This window comes from Musca autumnalis, unplaced genomic scaffold (assembly GCF_047663935.1).
Source record: "Musca autumnalis isolate F117 unplaced genomic scaffold, ASM4766393v1 scaffold_3, whole genome shotgun sequence".
Classification (NCBI taxonomy): Eukaryota; Metazoa; Arthropoda; class Insecta; order Diptera; family Muscidae; genus Musca; species Musca autumnalis.
In genome coordinates, this window is record NW_027411866.1 from 260584701 (window position 1) to 260600617 (window position 15917).

The window sequence follows — 15917 nt, forward strand, 5'->3', positions numbered from 1 at the left end:
TTTACAGAAAAATTTTGAACTTTTGTGGGTGAGATACCCGGAGTTTACACAAACTATTACGATACACAAAAATTTGGTTCAAATCGGTTGATCGAGAGTTATCGTGCAGACAGACAGACTGACGGACGGACATGGCTAAATCGACTCCAAATTGTGTGAAACGAATTTCTTCCAAACATATTTGGGGTCTAAAACCGTTATTTCGATGAGCTAAATTTTTGGTCGTATCAAAGTGTATAGAAGGTATATAGCCTAGCCCAAAGGCTGAGGGTATAAAAAGGTCACGCACAAACCACTTGGAATTTAACTTTTTCTGAAATATATTTTTTGACTCCAATTACGTTTGGACAACATTCCTCTCAGACCATTTGTAGTGGATTTATCCCTGTCCGTCCGTCTGTCTGGCTGATGCGCACAACAAATCTCTAACAGATCAACTGATTCGAACCAAATTTTCGTAATATTTCGTTCAAACTTAGTTTAAGACCGATATGGCCCGGTCCACTACAACGGCTACCTCCCCCATAAAAGTTCAAAATGTTTCTATTAAATGGTGTGAATGATAACTCTCAAAGGGAGCAATTAATTTGGTCCAAACTTTGCTCAACGTATTATTCCTTCCAGATAAAGGTCGGTCCATTCCTTCGGGTACCTCCCACCCAAATTTCGAAAAAATTAAGTACAAGAGCTCCTCTCGGATTGTTTTGATTATTTTGTTCATCAGTTGTCCTTACGTCCCTCTTTACGATGTTAATTTTTCCGGTGGCAATACTTCCCGACAAAATGGCCTAACAGCTCTAATAAACCCTGACGACACCTACCAAAATGACAAATCAGCAAGACTCTCTCGCAGTCTAAACTTTGCAGATCGTATTATTTCATTCAGTCTAGTATCAGGTTGGATATGGACTATATCGGTCCCGTCCTTCGAGTACCTCCCACACATAATTTGGGAAAAATGCAACCTGGGGACTGGCCTCGGATCTATTTGAATTTTTTTGCAAAAGGCTGATTTCACTCTCAAACTTTTTTTAAACATTTTTTGGCATTGGTCCTATTTCGCTAACATAAAATATGCGAATACAGTACTATCAATATAATCATAATATACATATAAGGTGTACATGATAATCAGCAAATGGTTTGAATTTAATAGAATCTCCCTAGAATATGCAAAATTTAATAAAAGGATTTACAATTTATAAAATTGCTAGTTGTTGTAATTCATGCATACACCCTACTTGTAGGGCAGCTACGCCAGCGCCAATTTTCTCTCAAACTACAAGTGCTAGAAAAAATCCGTTACAGATAAAATTGTGAGTTAACCGAAGATCTATCATCTCCCATAATGTGGCTGTTGTGTCATAGGTAGGACAGCGGATGCACGCTGTCTTGTGTTTTAGGGTATTGAGAAAATAAATTGTTGTAGGTATGTTTTGTGATATCTTCTTTACCTTTTGTGATATCAAAAACATATTTTATACCGTTAGAAGATAACTACTGAAGAATAGAAATCTCAAAAATTTGCATGAAAAAAGCAATTACAAATGTCAATATAAATATGTAAGGGATGGGGCGCCTACGCCATGTTAGAGATATTGTATATTAATGTCAGAAAATTATCATGTTAAATTCTATATGCCCTAGATATACCACAGTATAATGTGAAATTAAAATCGAATATTATGCTAAACGCACTTAATTTTAGTAATATTATGATTTTTTCTACCTAAATTCAAGGTACCTACTTCAACTAACTGCTAGAATCTTTTCTTTTTGTGAATTTTAGACTCAGTTTTGTTTATTCAATGGACAAAATGTTTCTTATTTTTTATAATGTTAGTATTAATGGCAGAAGTATGGTAAATTACAGTTTCAGAGTCCGTTGGTAAATGTCCCATATCGCCACCACCTTGTAGACATTTTGTAAATTCTCACAAATAATATTGTATTAACAAAATTATAACCATTTATATATCAAAACTTATAGTCAAGATATGCTAATATTTTTACCAAAAAAAATATTTGAAAAAACTTTATCGTTGTCGATATGAGAACATTTTGAACAAAAACGTGGCGAAGGCGCCCCATGTTACCATAAACATTTGTATGTCCTGAGCTACGTCACTAATTGATTCACGTGAATTTGACGTCAATTTGACAATATAACATTTTTCAAAATCACACATCCAATGTCCAATATTTCAGCCATGTAAAAACTTCTATAAAGTTGTATAGACTCGAAGAATAGAAATATTCCCCATATCATTGAGCTAAGAATTGAATCGTACTCCCCTTTTCACTTCTCGGAGGTTCGTTCCAAATTAGTTTTCTTCTGGTAACTTTTCTCTCTTCCTCTATCTTTCCCCCTCTTTTGTATTTTTATTAGTAACTGCTCTTAACAATAAATATGGAACATAAATAGAAAAACATAAAATGCCATCAATCATTAGTATCTCCTCAGCTTGTTCATATTTGGAAAAAACGAAGGTAAAAACACATCATGTTGCTTTTGCATTTTCATTTGAAGCCTTTACACATGAAATCCAATTAACATTTCATGCCAACCAGCCAAACTACAAACGAATAATGTTGTTAATTTTTAAGAGATTTCAGGTGTTAATTAAGTAAAACTAAACCACAAAATCCACCACATCACAACTGAACTGAGGGATATCAAACTAAGTGGAATCCACAAGCATAAACAAAACATTAAAATCAATTCATGGGCATGCGTTCATTTGGTAAGCATTGACTGTAAATCATTTTGACCATTAATTGCTGATCTCTCTATCTCTGATTCTTTACATTTATCCCACAATTGATACTTAAGATGTCAACAAATGTATGTGCGTATGTTGCTCACATTCTTTTCTATTTGCAGGGTAGCACACAAGTAAGCTATTCCAAGCCATTCAATAGAGTTGTGACTTCAAAACTAAGGTGATTCTTTCCCTTCATCATCCACGTGATTACCAGCACAGCTTATTTGCAATCCATAGCCATTCTATTCTATGTAGAAATAATTCAAGTATTTTTTTTTGTGTTTTTTCGAATTACGAATTACATCAATCTAACGTCAGACACAGCTTATAATATGTTTTAAGTCGCCTGTTTTAAGTTGATGCTTAAAAACACTGCAGCTTGACACCGATCCATGTGAAATAAGTAATATTTCCTTCTTTTTAACTTTCAGATATTATCGCTGATATCAAACCAAACAGGTATATCCGGCGGCATGATGGACGATAAAAACAATAATGGAAAATGGTTATGCTGCAGCCAATTCCATCATTCATTGACACACACACACAATCTCTATCTCTGTCTCTCTCTCTCAACCACTGTTTGGGTGCTAAAATTCTAAAAATCAAACAACAAACCTTTCTAGAATGTTTAATGTAATTTAATATCGTTTTATTGAGTTTTTTGTATAAACCAACTTTTATGTTATTCTTTTATAATTGTTAATGATGAAATTGTTGTTAGCTTTTAAGGAGAAACTAACAAACAAACAAGAAAACACGATGTTAAGGAAATCAAAATGCGAAACAATCAAATCAATGGTTACTCGCATGAATTGAACAACCGTAGCACTATAAATAAATTTTTTGTAAAAACAACAAATAACTAATTTCAACACATGTTTAGTTATAAGTCTTAGTTTTTAATAAATTACTAAGAAATATTGAATAATAAACACTCTAATAGTTATATGATGTGCGTTTTATTTAAGGATCACAAAGGAAATTCATTTCTCTTTATTAGGCATTTTATAAGGGTATTTCAGGATACTTTACCTAAACGCATAAAATAGATAAAATATAAAGTATAATTTATATTTTTACGAATAATAGTATGATCATTATATCTTTTTTGCTTTGCGCCTCCATTTGTACAGTTTAAACACAAGCCAAAACACAATCGTACAGTTTTGTGTCATTTCTGGTAAAGGAATTTAAGACCAAGGACAACAAAGACAATTTTTTATATTATTTTATCAAAAATGACTACTCAAACTTGCGTTTTCGGGTTAAAGAAATTGAAGGACAAATGTATCGTAGCGGCACCTATATATTTGTATGTGAACACTGTACGGGTTTATGTCTTTACTAAATAGTCAAGTACTGTAATAGAATTCATGTTATACAACCACGGAATCTATTACAAATTATGTGTCTTGACTAAACAGAATTGGAAGTTTGGAATTTCACAGCAGTTATCTATAGTATAGCTAGGATAGCTAGGTGTTTTTGTTTTTATAACATGCCAATAGATGGCGCACCAAATAATTACACTGGTAAACAATATGGTGAAAGTATAGTTTTGTCCCTTTACCTTAAAATTTCCTAATGTTTTACCACTTTTAACTCGGAAAGCGTTCTTTAACCCCAAAAAGTTGCAAAACTTGAAGCAAAATTTAAGACAGATCAGTCAAAATGGTTTTCTCTTTTACTACTTTCTGCTCGACAAATTTCGTGATATAAAAAGTGGAAAATCTTTTCCTTTTTTTTTGGCCAGATGGCTTTGAATTAATGTAAAGTTGTTTCTAAATAAATAAAAATATTAAATAAAATCTGTTAAACTGCTGATTTGACAATTAATGCAAAAGAAAACAACGCTCACTGTCAAAACAAAATTAAAAGAAATATAATGAAATAAATAAAAATAATAAAAATGTCAACCAGTGAAATAAAAAAGCAGTGAAATTTATTTTGCTTCTTGTTTTTTTTTTTTGGTTTTTGCAAAGTTACTGCCAGATCTAATTTCATAAATTTCAATGAAATTTCGTATATGTGACGGAATTATATCTAGAAATTTCAGATTTGGATACAGCTCCCATAAATATTTTCGGCCGATTTGAGGTATTGGATGAACCAAACACACAATACTGGGAATGTATTGCGTGTTTGGTTTCGATTTCGATGAAATTTGAAACCTGTAAAGAAAATGATCTAGACATAAATATGCCAAATTATATATATATATATATATATATATATATATATATATATATCTTCGTATATTTTCCTTGACATTTGAAGAACCTAATAATCTTGTCTTTAAGCGAAACAGAATGTTCAAAATCTATTATAAAGAAAAATGTGAACTGTCAATGTAAAAATTTCAATTTTTATGCATTTAATATGCTCACCAAACCATATGAAGATCGGTCAATTCGTTTTGGAGCTATCGTTGGCTCCGACTTCAATAAGGCCATTTCGAGAAACACTCATTTAAAGTTTCTATGCTACAAATCACAATAAATTGTTGCCTTCCAATGCTCATATCTCCGAATGTCTTGAACATTTTTGCGGCTAACTCTATACTACTTGTACTTCAAAATACCTTAAATTGTTTCGATTTTTGTTTTTTTTTTTTATTTTTTGAAAGTGATAATTAGAGGTAATCCCTTAAAGTAGAATTACGTCGTCATAACAAGCCATGAATGTAAAATATATAATGAAACAAGAGTGTTGACCAAATTGGTCTATCTAAAAAGCTTCACCATACATTTGTACTAGTTTATATCATTATACCCTCAGCCTGGTGTGTGTGAACGATAACTCTCAAAGGAAGCAATCGATTTCCAAAGTTTGCACAACGTTTAATTTTATTCCTTCTATGTCTATACCATCATCCAGAGAATCGCTAAAATCATTTACATAAGGAAAATGGAAACGGTGATAATAGACATCCTTGTTTTACACCTGATTCCGCTTCAAAATAGTCCGGCAACTCTTCTCCAGTCCACACTGCTGATTCTATCATCTTTACGAATTTTGATGAATTGCCCATCTGATGTAGTTTGAATATCAGTAAACTGCGAGAAAATTTGTCGAATGCAGCTCGGAAATCCACAATCAATGCGTATACTTTCTTCTTTTCTGCCAATTTAATATTAACGATCGATGCGATCAATCGATACTCAACCAATATATTATTTTCTTCGACCTATTGTGCCAATCATTCGTTAAGTATACCCATGAACATTTTAGGCACAGAATTCATGAAAGATATTCCCCTCTAGTTGGCAGCATCTTCAGCTTCTGCTGAAAGTGTATCTTTCACAATTCGTCCATAAGACGTCCTGTTAATCTTATTGTAAATTCGAGCATATTACACTTTTTACTTGTTTCGCAAATTTCTTTATATTTATATTTAAATATGTCACATTCTGTGGACGATTTTCGAAATTTTGATAGACATTTGCCCAGTAGCATGTATCATTGAACCACTTGTTTCGCGGTGTATAGGGCAGGGCAGTATGTTGTTGAGATGCCGACGCTATAATTATATTAATTATGTCTTTGAGACATGTTAGGTTTTTGGTTAGATATAAAAGTGTTTGATGAATGTTGAGATTTCCTGATATTGAGTTTTACTAATGTAGTTTTGGCAACAATTTTAATCTGTCTTCTTGCACACCTGACTTGCTTAGTTTTAAGTTCAGCGTTATTGGCAAATGGTTTGACCAAATTGTTTCTTCAACCTTAAATTTGTCAACATATTGGAGCATATTTCCAGATACAGCGCAGATGTCGTTAACTGATGTTCCAATATTACTAACATACGTGAAATTGTCATCGGGATCTCCCAAAGTTTGGCCATTTAAAATTAATAAATTCCGTTCATTATTAAAAATAGAATTTGGTATTGCTTTGGCAAGATATTTCACCAATACGGTTCACCGGACAGAAGACTGCGGGAGCCATTACAATCTAGTTGCACTCAGTGTTTGGGGGAGTTTCGTCCTTGTACAGGAGAACGGACCCCCTATTTTTGGATTGAAAAAGCAAACAGAAAAAAGGCCCTCATAGGATTGTTGCGGTAATATTCATTATACCCTCAGCATTTATGCTAATGAGGGTATATGAGGAAAAGTCCAAATTTTTTAGTTTCCATGAAGCCAAGGTTTGCACTATTATAATACGCGAACTATTGTAGTTTACCAGTAACTATGACTATTGCTGGATTAATTTAGATGTTTTTGTACAAAGCTCGAAAATTTAGCAAAAAAATTTACGTGGTAGTTACGACCGCGTAAAGGAAAAAACATAGGTAAAAACACGTTGAAGCTAAACAGGTTTTTTACATTGCTATTCGATTTCTGATTAAACCATTCAAATGACGGACATCTGTCCAAAGTTAAAGTAGGAGAATACAAAATGAAGATTACACTTCTAATGTATCACTTTCCAAAATTTTCACTGCATCCACCTTTTATGGATGCTGACATTTTGAAGCCGGATTTCATGTGTTTTTTGTATTTTTTATGTAACTGGGACACGCATTCGGATATTTCGAAAAAGCAATTATAGGATTAAAGAACTCGCGATTTCGCATAATCCGATATGTATATTGAGTATGTAGCCCACACAGCAGCAGAGTAATCTACTGCCAAAGGCCAAAATTTAGTGCGATATTTTTTCTAAAAAAAACCTATTTTTTGGGTACAGTATTTACAATATCGTTTTGAGTGTGCTGGTACCCCGCGATATTTTAGTTTTTCGACGATCCGGATCATACGAATCACAGATCGTAAAAATCCAACTTCTAGAACGGCGGAAATGGCTACTGCAAAAATTGAAAAATTTGCGAAAAATGTTTTTGAAAATATCGCGTTTTCTGTGGATCGTTTCCTTTTCAATGAAGAAACTGACACATCACTCGAGTTTTTGCGAAAACAGTGGCATAAAAAATTTAGTGCCATGGGAGCTTTATCCGATTTATCCCAAAAATAGGGTGTGATGCTACATCCACGGTTCTTGATGGATTTTATCGAAATAGGTTTAGATCGATGTATTTTTTCATGGATGATTGTGAAATCGGATGCGCATAAAAAGTGTATGCACTTTGTGCAAATTATAAACGTTATACAGTTTTTTGCACACTAAACTGCAGATGATGCTACATCTTAGCGGCCAAAGTAAAACCTAGCAAATGTGTACAAATTAAAAGAGAAGAATTCGCTGTGTTGTTAAACCGCATGCGCATCAAGTGATTTTGAGGATTTCGCGATTTACACGCATTTCAAAAAGAACATTACTCGATACAGTTTTATTTCAAGAGTATACCCCATTAAAAGGAACCCAACATTTATTTGAACGATACCCATATCTTCCGATGTTAGTGTGCATTCGAGAAGTGATTAGAATAAAAAATTCGATTTTTTGCGTGAAATTTCTCTAAAATAGAAGAATAACTCCGAAAAATTTTTCCTACATTTTTTCAACTAACTCACAAAATAAATTTTAATAAATATTTTCTCTTACAAAAATTTTATAAATGTCCTCAATATATCTTTTTGTTTTTGCTATAATATGCAAACCATTAAACGGATTTGTATAGTTTTGGTTTCATTTGAATCATCGCGATGTTTAGATTACGTACATATTTTTATACCCTACACCACTATGTGGTAAGGGGTATTATGTGTTAGTGCATTTGTATGTAACATACAAAAGGAAGCGAGATAGACCCATAGTTCCTTCTAGGGATATACATAGAATCACTTTCTGAGTCGATTTATGCATGTCCGTCCGTCCGTCCGTCCGTCCGTCCGTCCGTTCGCAACATACAGGTCGCATTTGTTGACCGATTTCGCTGAAAATTGGGGAATACCATTTTTTTAGCCGTCGGAAGATCAAGTTCGAAGATGGGATATATCGGTCCACGTTTTGGTATAGCCCCCATATAACGGTACCCCCCGATTTACGGTATTTTGACGTTTTCAGCTACATTTTCAGACCGATTTGGCTATAATTTGACATTTAGGGTTCTTAAGTGTCAATAAACATATATAACAAAACTTGTGGACATAGGTCCACGTTTTGGTATAGCCCCCATATAACGGTACCCCCCGATTTGCGGTATTTTGACGTTTTTAGCTACATTTTCAGACCGATGTAGCTATAATTTGACATTTACTGTTCTTAAATGTCAATAAACTTATATAACAAAAGTTGTGGACATAGGTCCACGTTTCGGTATAGCCCCCATATAACGGTACCCCGAGATTTACGGTATTTTGACAGTTTTAGCTACATTTTCAGACCGATTTGGCTATAATTTGACATTTAGGGTTCTTAAGTGTCAATAAACATATATAACAAAACTTGTGGACATAGGTCCACGTTTTGCTATAGCCCCCATATAACGGTACCCCCCGATTTGCGGTATTTTTACGTTTTTAGCTACATTTTCAGACCGATTTAGCTATAACTTGACATTTAGGGTTCTTAAGTATCAATAAACTTATATAACAAAAGTTGTGGACATAGGTCCACGTTTTGGTATAGCCCCCATATAACGGTACCCCCCAATTTACGGTATTTTGACGTTTTTAGCTACATTTTCAGACCGATGTAGCTATAATTTAACATTTAGGGTTCTTAAGTTTCAATAAACTTATATAACAAAAGTTGTGGACATAGGTCCCCGTTTTGGTATAGCCCCCATATAACGGTGCCCCCCGATTTACGGTGTTTTGATGTTTTTAGCTACATTTTCAGACCGATATAGCTATAATTTGACATTTAGGGTTCTTAAGTGTCAATAAACTTATATAACAAAAGTTGTGGACATAGGTCCACGTTTTGGTATAGCCCCCATATAACAGTACCCTCCGATTTGCGGTATTTTGACGTTTTTAGCTACATTTTCAGACCGATGTAGCTATAATTTGACATTTAGTGTTCTTAAATGTCAATAAACTTATATAACAAAAGTTGTGGACATAGGTCCACGTTTCGGTATAGCCCCCATATAACGGTACCCCCCGATTTACGGTATTTTGACAGTTTTAGCTACATTTTCAGACCGATTTAGCTATATTTTGACACTTAGGGTTCTTAAGTGTCAATAAACTTATATAACCAAACTTGTGGACATAGGTCCACGTTTTGGTATAGCCCCCATATAACGGTACCCCCGATTTGCGGTGTTTTGACGTTTGTAGCTACATTTTCAGACCGATGTAGCTATAATTTGACATTTAAATTTATTAGGTCTATAAATAAATGTACCAAATTATATCGAAATCGGTTCAGATTTGGATATAGCTCCCATATATTTTTCCGCCGATTTGGCGTATTTGCTGCACCAAACACGCTATATACGTCCGATTTTGATGAAATTTTGAATGTGTAACTGAATTCGGTCTCAAAATAAATGTCCCAAACTACATCGAAATCGGTTCATATTTGGATATAGCTCCCAAATATATTTTCGGCCGATTTGACGTATTTGCTGAAAACACGCTATTTACGTGCAATTTTGATGAAATTTGGAATGTGTGACTGAATTTAGTCTAGAAATAAGTGTAACAACTTATATCGAAATCGGTTCAGATTTGGATATAGCTCCTATGTATATTTTCGCCCGCTCTGTCTAATTTTGATGAAATTTGGGATGTGTATATATGTATATGTATATAAATCAGTTCAAATTGATACATATCTCCTATATTTTACGTATTCACAGTGGTGTAGGGTATCATATAGTCGGCCCCGCCCGACTATGATCCTTTCCTTACTGGTTTTTAAATATTTTTAGGATGCGTAAACAGCTTGAATTTTATTAAAACAAGTTGCAAAGTACCAATTTTTTTAACTCTTTCTCAATTTCCGCGAAAACTTAAAACTTTTTCACTAATGTTATGGGGCCTCAGTAATCATATATTACGTAGGGAGCCCCTAATTAAGAGAGTTTCTCAATATAATGATTAGAGCCTTTTAAAGATTTTTTCTTTTTATCAGAATTGAAACCGCCATAACTTTTGCGCGCAACAACCAAAATTAGTATCTCGAACAGATTTAAGAATGGGATTTTTTCCCCAATATATGTACCAAAAATCTTTAATGTTGCTTAAAAAAAATTTTTAATTTTTTTTTATGGAAAACTAAAAAATTTTGTCTTTTCTTCATATACACTTTCATACGGCAAAATGTGCCTCATCGAAATAATGGTTTTAGACCCCAAGTATGTTTGGGCGGAATGTGTTTCAGACAATTTGCAGTCGCACGTTAACTCTCGAACGAAGCAACCGATCGGGTGCAAAATTTAGCATTCGTAATAATTTGTCCAAACTTAGTTTGAGTTCGAAGATGGGCCATATCGGTCCACTCCTTCGGTTACTTCCCCCACAAAAGTTCGAAAATGTTCGGAAAATTTGGGCGCATGATAACTCTGGAAGGGAGTAACCGATTTGGTCCACATTTTGCACATCCTGAAATTTTTACCAGACTTATTTGAGGTCCCAATATGGACTTAATCGGCCCACTCCTTCGGTTACCTCCCACACAAAATTTCGAAAAAGTTCATTTTAGGACCTGCTCTCGAATAGCTTTGGTTTTTATTGTAGCAACTTGTATTGCCGCCCATACGACGCGACGTTATAAGTCTCATAAGGGGCAAGCCCATACTTCCTAAGAAAATAGCCTGAAGTGTGCAAAAAAACCCCTATGACACCGTGTGTAGTGGTTGGACCGCAAGATAACTCCCGAACGGATCTTCCGATTCGGTTCAAAATTGGGCCTTCGTAATATTTGTCCGAACCAAGTTTGCGTTTGAAGATAAGCCATATCTATTTTTAGTAGGGAAATCTCGCACCGGGAATACCCGGTTTTTTGGATACCGGATTTTCCCGGGAAACAAAATCATATTTCCCGGGAAATATCTTTTTACATGTATCACAGCTAATATTGATATAATGAATAAAATATGAATCAATAAATTACAAAACATGGACTATAAGGACGGATTTTTATTCTGTTTTATTTAAGTGCGAACGAATATTTTCTATTTTAAAGTCCCATTTTATACCCTCATCCATTGGGCTAAAGAGGGTCCGGCTTGCTGTCTGGTGCGACGATAGCATTCGAACGAAACCACCGATCAGGGGCCTAATTACGTGATTCGATTCGATCGAGAATTTGCTCGTGAATAAGTTTTCGGCACGATAAAAAACGGCACGGCAAAACACGATCGAAAACGTTCACGCAATGTTATCAATTTTTTCGATAATAACCGGTAACCGATCAGGTAATCTTCAGGGATTATTATGAAGGTAGACGCCAAAAAATTTTAAAACAAAAACTAAAAAAAAAAAATTATGAATGAAAAAAAAAAATGTAAATATTTGTGGAATTTGTTGAATAATAATTTCGGAATGAAGTAGTGCTAAGAAGATAAGAAAGTTATCTTTACATTTTATACAAAAAAACATTAAGAACTCGTTCATTTTGTTGGTTTACGATAGGCAATTTAGCTACGAGTAATTTCTCGCAAATTTATGCTCAATAACTCGATAATTTTACTCAATAACGAATGTTGTCATACCAACTTTGAGTACTCGGTTCGAAACATAATACATAATTAGGCCCCAGGTCAAAAATTTGACATTCGAGATTTTTTTTCAAACTTAGTTTACCGGTACCTTCCACACAAAAGTTCAACAATTACCGCTAAAATGGTGCGCACGATAACTCTCGAAGGTAATAACCGAATCGGTCATAATTTTGCATATGGTAATATTAGTTCCAGGCATAGAATGGGTTCCACACAAAATTCTGAAAAAATTGAAGTTTTAGAGCTCCTCTCGGATCGATTTGACATTTTTTCAGCAATTTGTGTTTACGGCCCCCATTACGACGGTACAAATTTTGTCAGGGGCAAGTTCATACTTCCTGAGATAACGCTTAAAAGCTCCAAGAAACCTTGACGGCAACAACTAAAATGAAAAATGGCAAGATAACTCCCCCAGGAAGTTTCTGATTGGTCCAAATATAGACTATATTGGTACAGCCCTTCGGGTACCTCCAACACAAAATTTAAGAAAAGTGCAGTTTAACAACTCATCTCGAATAGTTTTGAAATTCTTTTAAAAAACTTCTACATTAAGGCCCTGCTACGACATCGGAACTTTTGTTGGGAGGGCAAGTCCACTCTTCCTGAGGTAAAGGCACAAAATCTCAAACAAGTCTGCCGATACCAACTACCTTGGGTAGTACGTAAGATAACCGTCGAAGGGAGAAATCTCCCACACTCTCTCTTTTAAGTGTTTTGCAACATGTTTTGTGTGCGGCCCTAGTTAAAACGGTACAAATTTTTTCGGGGCAAATCCATACTTCATAAGAAATTGGCTCAAAAACTCAAAAAGCCCCTAGAAACGTCAGAAGTATTGTGTTAGCTTCTTTTCTTTAGGTCCGAGGCTAAGGGTATATCTCAGTCGGCACAGCTGACTGATACTTTCTTACTTGTTTCAAGCAATATTAAGTATAATTTTCCATAGAGCGATTTCATTAGCTTTAAATAATGGAAATGGCCAGCATGGGCAACATGGTGCATTTTTCCATATGTTTTCGTTTTTAATCGATAGAGCGAAAACGTATCACCCATTTATAAGCTCGCAACTCTTTGAAAATATTGTATTTCTCTCGTATTTTAAAATTTCCCGGGAAATGCCGGATTCCCGGGAATGGCGATTTTTTGATTCCCGTTTCCCGGGAATGATAAAAACCAGGAAAACCCAAAACCCTAGCCATATCGGTTCACTCCTTCTGGTAACCACACCTCCTTCTGGTAACCACACCACCTAACTAGAATTGTATGAACAATATTTCTTGAACGTGGCAACCAATTTGGTCCAAACTTTGGATCTCCTAATAGTTCGTCCAAATTTAGCTATAAAATAAGAAACAAGATCAATAGCAGTTTCGCAAAGTGCAGTCATTACACAAATAGTAAGTAAGAGAACTACGCATAAAACTAACTGCTAGTTAGTCGGGGAAAACTTTTGTTTGGAGAAGAAAATGTTTGTTTAGTTGTCAATAAGCTTCTTCTAGTTAGTTAAGTTTGTTCTTCCAGTTTATTGTAGAATTCCTTAAAATAGTTTTTTGCTGAGTATTTATGACTGATATAGGCTAGGTTGTGTAGTGGCACTTGCGACGTTCATCGCCTCATTTGAAACATTATTTTGAAAATTCTGATTTGTAACGTCTTTCTTTGCGCCACCTCGTGGTGAAGTCATTGTGCGGTAGATACTTTTACCTATCAGCGTTTCTTCGTTCTATTGCATGTTCTAGGTGGAGTTTTAACTCAATTATTGGAATAAATATTTTAATTGCAGCCATTTTTGAGGTATGAAGTCAATGATGAATATGCTAATTCGTCCATTTTGTCGATCTTGCCTCCTCTGAAAGGAAGTTTTTTCCCATTGTCGGTGTTAAAGATTAATAAGTCCATTACGTAAAAACATAAATCTTTTCAAAAGGAAAATAAAAATTAAATAAAAAGTTTTTCTCTAATTTTTATTTTTTTTCCTTCGAGTAATTCAGAGTTTTTGCGTAAGTAAAGCGAGCGCTTTTTATATCGGTATTTCATATTTTTGGTAAAAAAAAAAATTAAATCCATTTAGATTTGATTTTCTGAACGTATCTGTCGAGGCAACAATTCCTTTCTATTCGACTGTCAGATTTTGCTGCGATCAATCTAAAGGTAAATTTAATCACATCCACAAATAGTCGTAGGGTGCCTTAAATCCATTCTCTCATTAATTTGATTTTTGTTTTATTATTAGATTTGCCTTTGATCATTGATCCGCGTTTTATTGCATTTTATATGGGAAGAAGGAAGAACAGACAAGAACTTTTGCTCTCGCCTAGCCTGTACCAAACACATTGGATATGCACAGCAACTCAACGTATGGCTGTTCTCTAAACCTGATTTTTATTCTGCCTACACACAGTACACATCAATTAAATCTATTTCATCAAATACCCATTGCAGTCTGTCATTGGAACGAGAGATCAAAAACGTGGCGTGCAAAATTTAGTCCGAAGAACACATTTTATAAATCGAAAGAATTGTTAAATTTCTCGTTTATAAAAACAGCCGATTCTTGCCTTGTGAAACCAGCAAAATCGTTGGTGCTTTCAAAATGTGTGGTATGGTTAATATTTATTTAATCGCGTGTTTAAGACCTTGTGTCAATACTTAAAAAAAAAAAAAAAAAACAGAAAATCAATCGTCAGAAGTGTGCCTCTAAATGAGAGGTAAACGCAAGAAAAATACAAAAAAAAAAATCATAGCCCTTGAGTAAACCTAATAATTATAAAATATTAAAAGAATATAGTAATATGTTGCACTTTTAAGGCATAAATTCGAGTGATATTATTTGAAGTGAATATTCATTGCCATTGAATCGTTAATTCTACATTCGAAATATGATATTTGACTATTTCAAAAGTGGTACAGTTTTTTGTTTCACCAAAGGTTGTCATCTATATTGAACACGCCCTTAAATCAATTACGCCATTCTTTAACATAATGATCATTACGAATTGTCCATTTGTCGTTCCTTATAAATGCATGTGTAATGAGAGAGACAACCTCTGATGAGACAAAAAGTCGCTTACAGAATACTATATGTAAAGATCCAAATATCTCCGAAACATTCCAGCAACACGTCTCTTATACATAATTGTTCATTTTTAGCAGCACATTAACATTATCAAGCTCTCACCAACACATCATAAATATTTGCCAGCACCTGTTCACAGAGCGCCACTCACCGAAAGTACTTTCTGCGAGAAGCCGAGAATTAAATCAATGTAAGTGTTTTCATTTTGTTTTGGTTATTGATTTTTAATAAAATGAAATCTCAAGTAGTGTTGAAAAAGGAAAAAAGGAATGATCAGATGTTTGCAAAAGAGGGCATTGACCCCGAAATCATATCAAATTCATTTGTTTGTTTCAGTCAATAATTTATTGCTCTTGGAAAATATTGTTGCTAAATTTGATCAATAGTTTATCCTATGTTCAATATTGAAAATTAAGGAAAAAAAAAAGAAAATTTAAAACATTCACTCGAACTTTTGCAAAATATTATATTAAGTATTTCTACTGATTCCATG

At 34.2% G+C, this 15917-nt stretch overlaps 1 protein-coding gene across 8 annotated transcripts in view; it reads left to right on the top strand.

The window, feature by feature from the left end:
* mmd (disintegrin and metalloproteinase domain-containing protein mind-meld) overlaps positions 1-3714 on the top strand; it is a 670172-nt gene extending 666458 nt beyond the window's left edge. For 4 of the 8 annotated variants that reach the window (XM_073978235.1, XM_073978231.1, XM_073978233.1 and 1 more), the window contains 2 exons: positions 2885-2943; positions 3197-3714. In XM_073978235.1, coding sequence (XP_073834336.1) covers positions 2885-2900 — 16 coding nt within the window. In that variant the 3' untranslated portion in view covers positions 2901-2943; positions 3197-3714. Of the gene's footprint in view, positions 1-2607; positions 2745-2884; positions 2944-3196 lie in introns of all 8 variants that reach the window. The other 4 variants (XR_012411845.1, XR_012411847.1, XR_012411846.1 and 1 more) reach the window with 2 other exon arrangements.
* The last annotated feature ends 12203 nt before the right edge of the window (positions 3715-15917 follow it).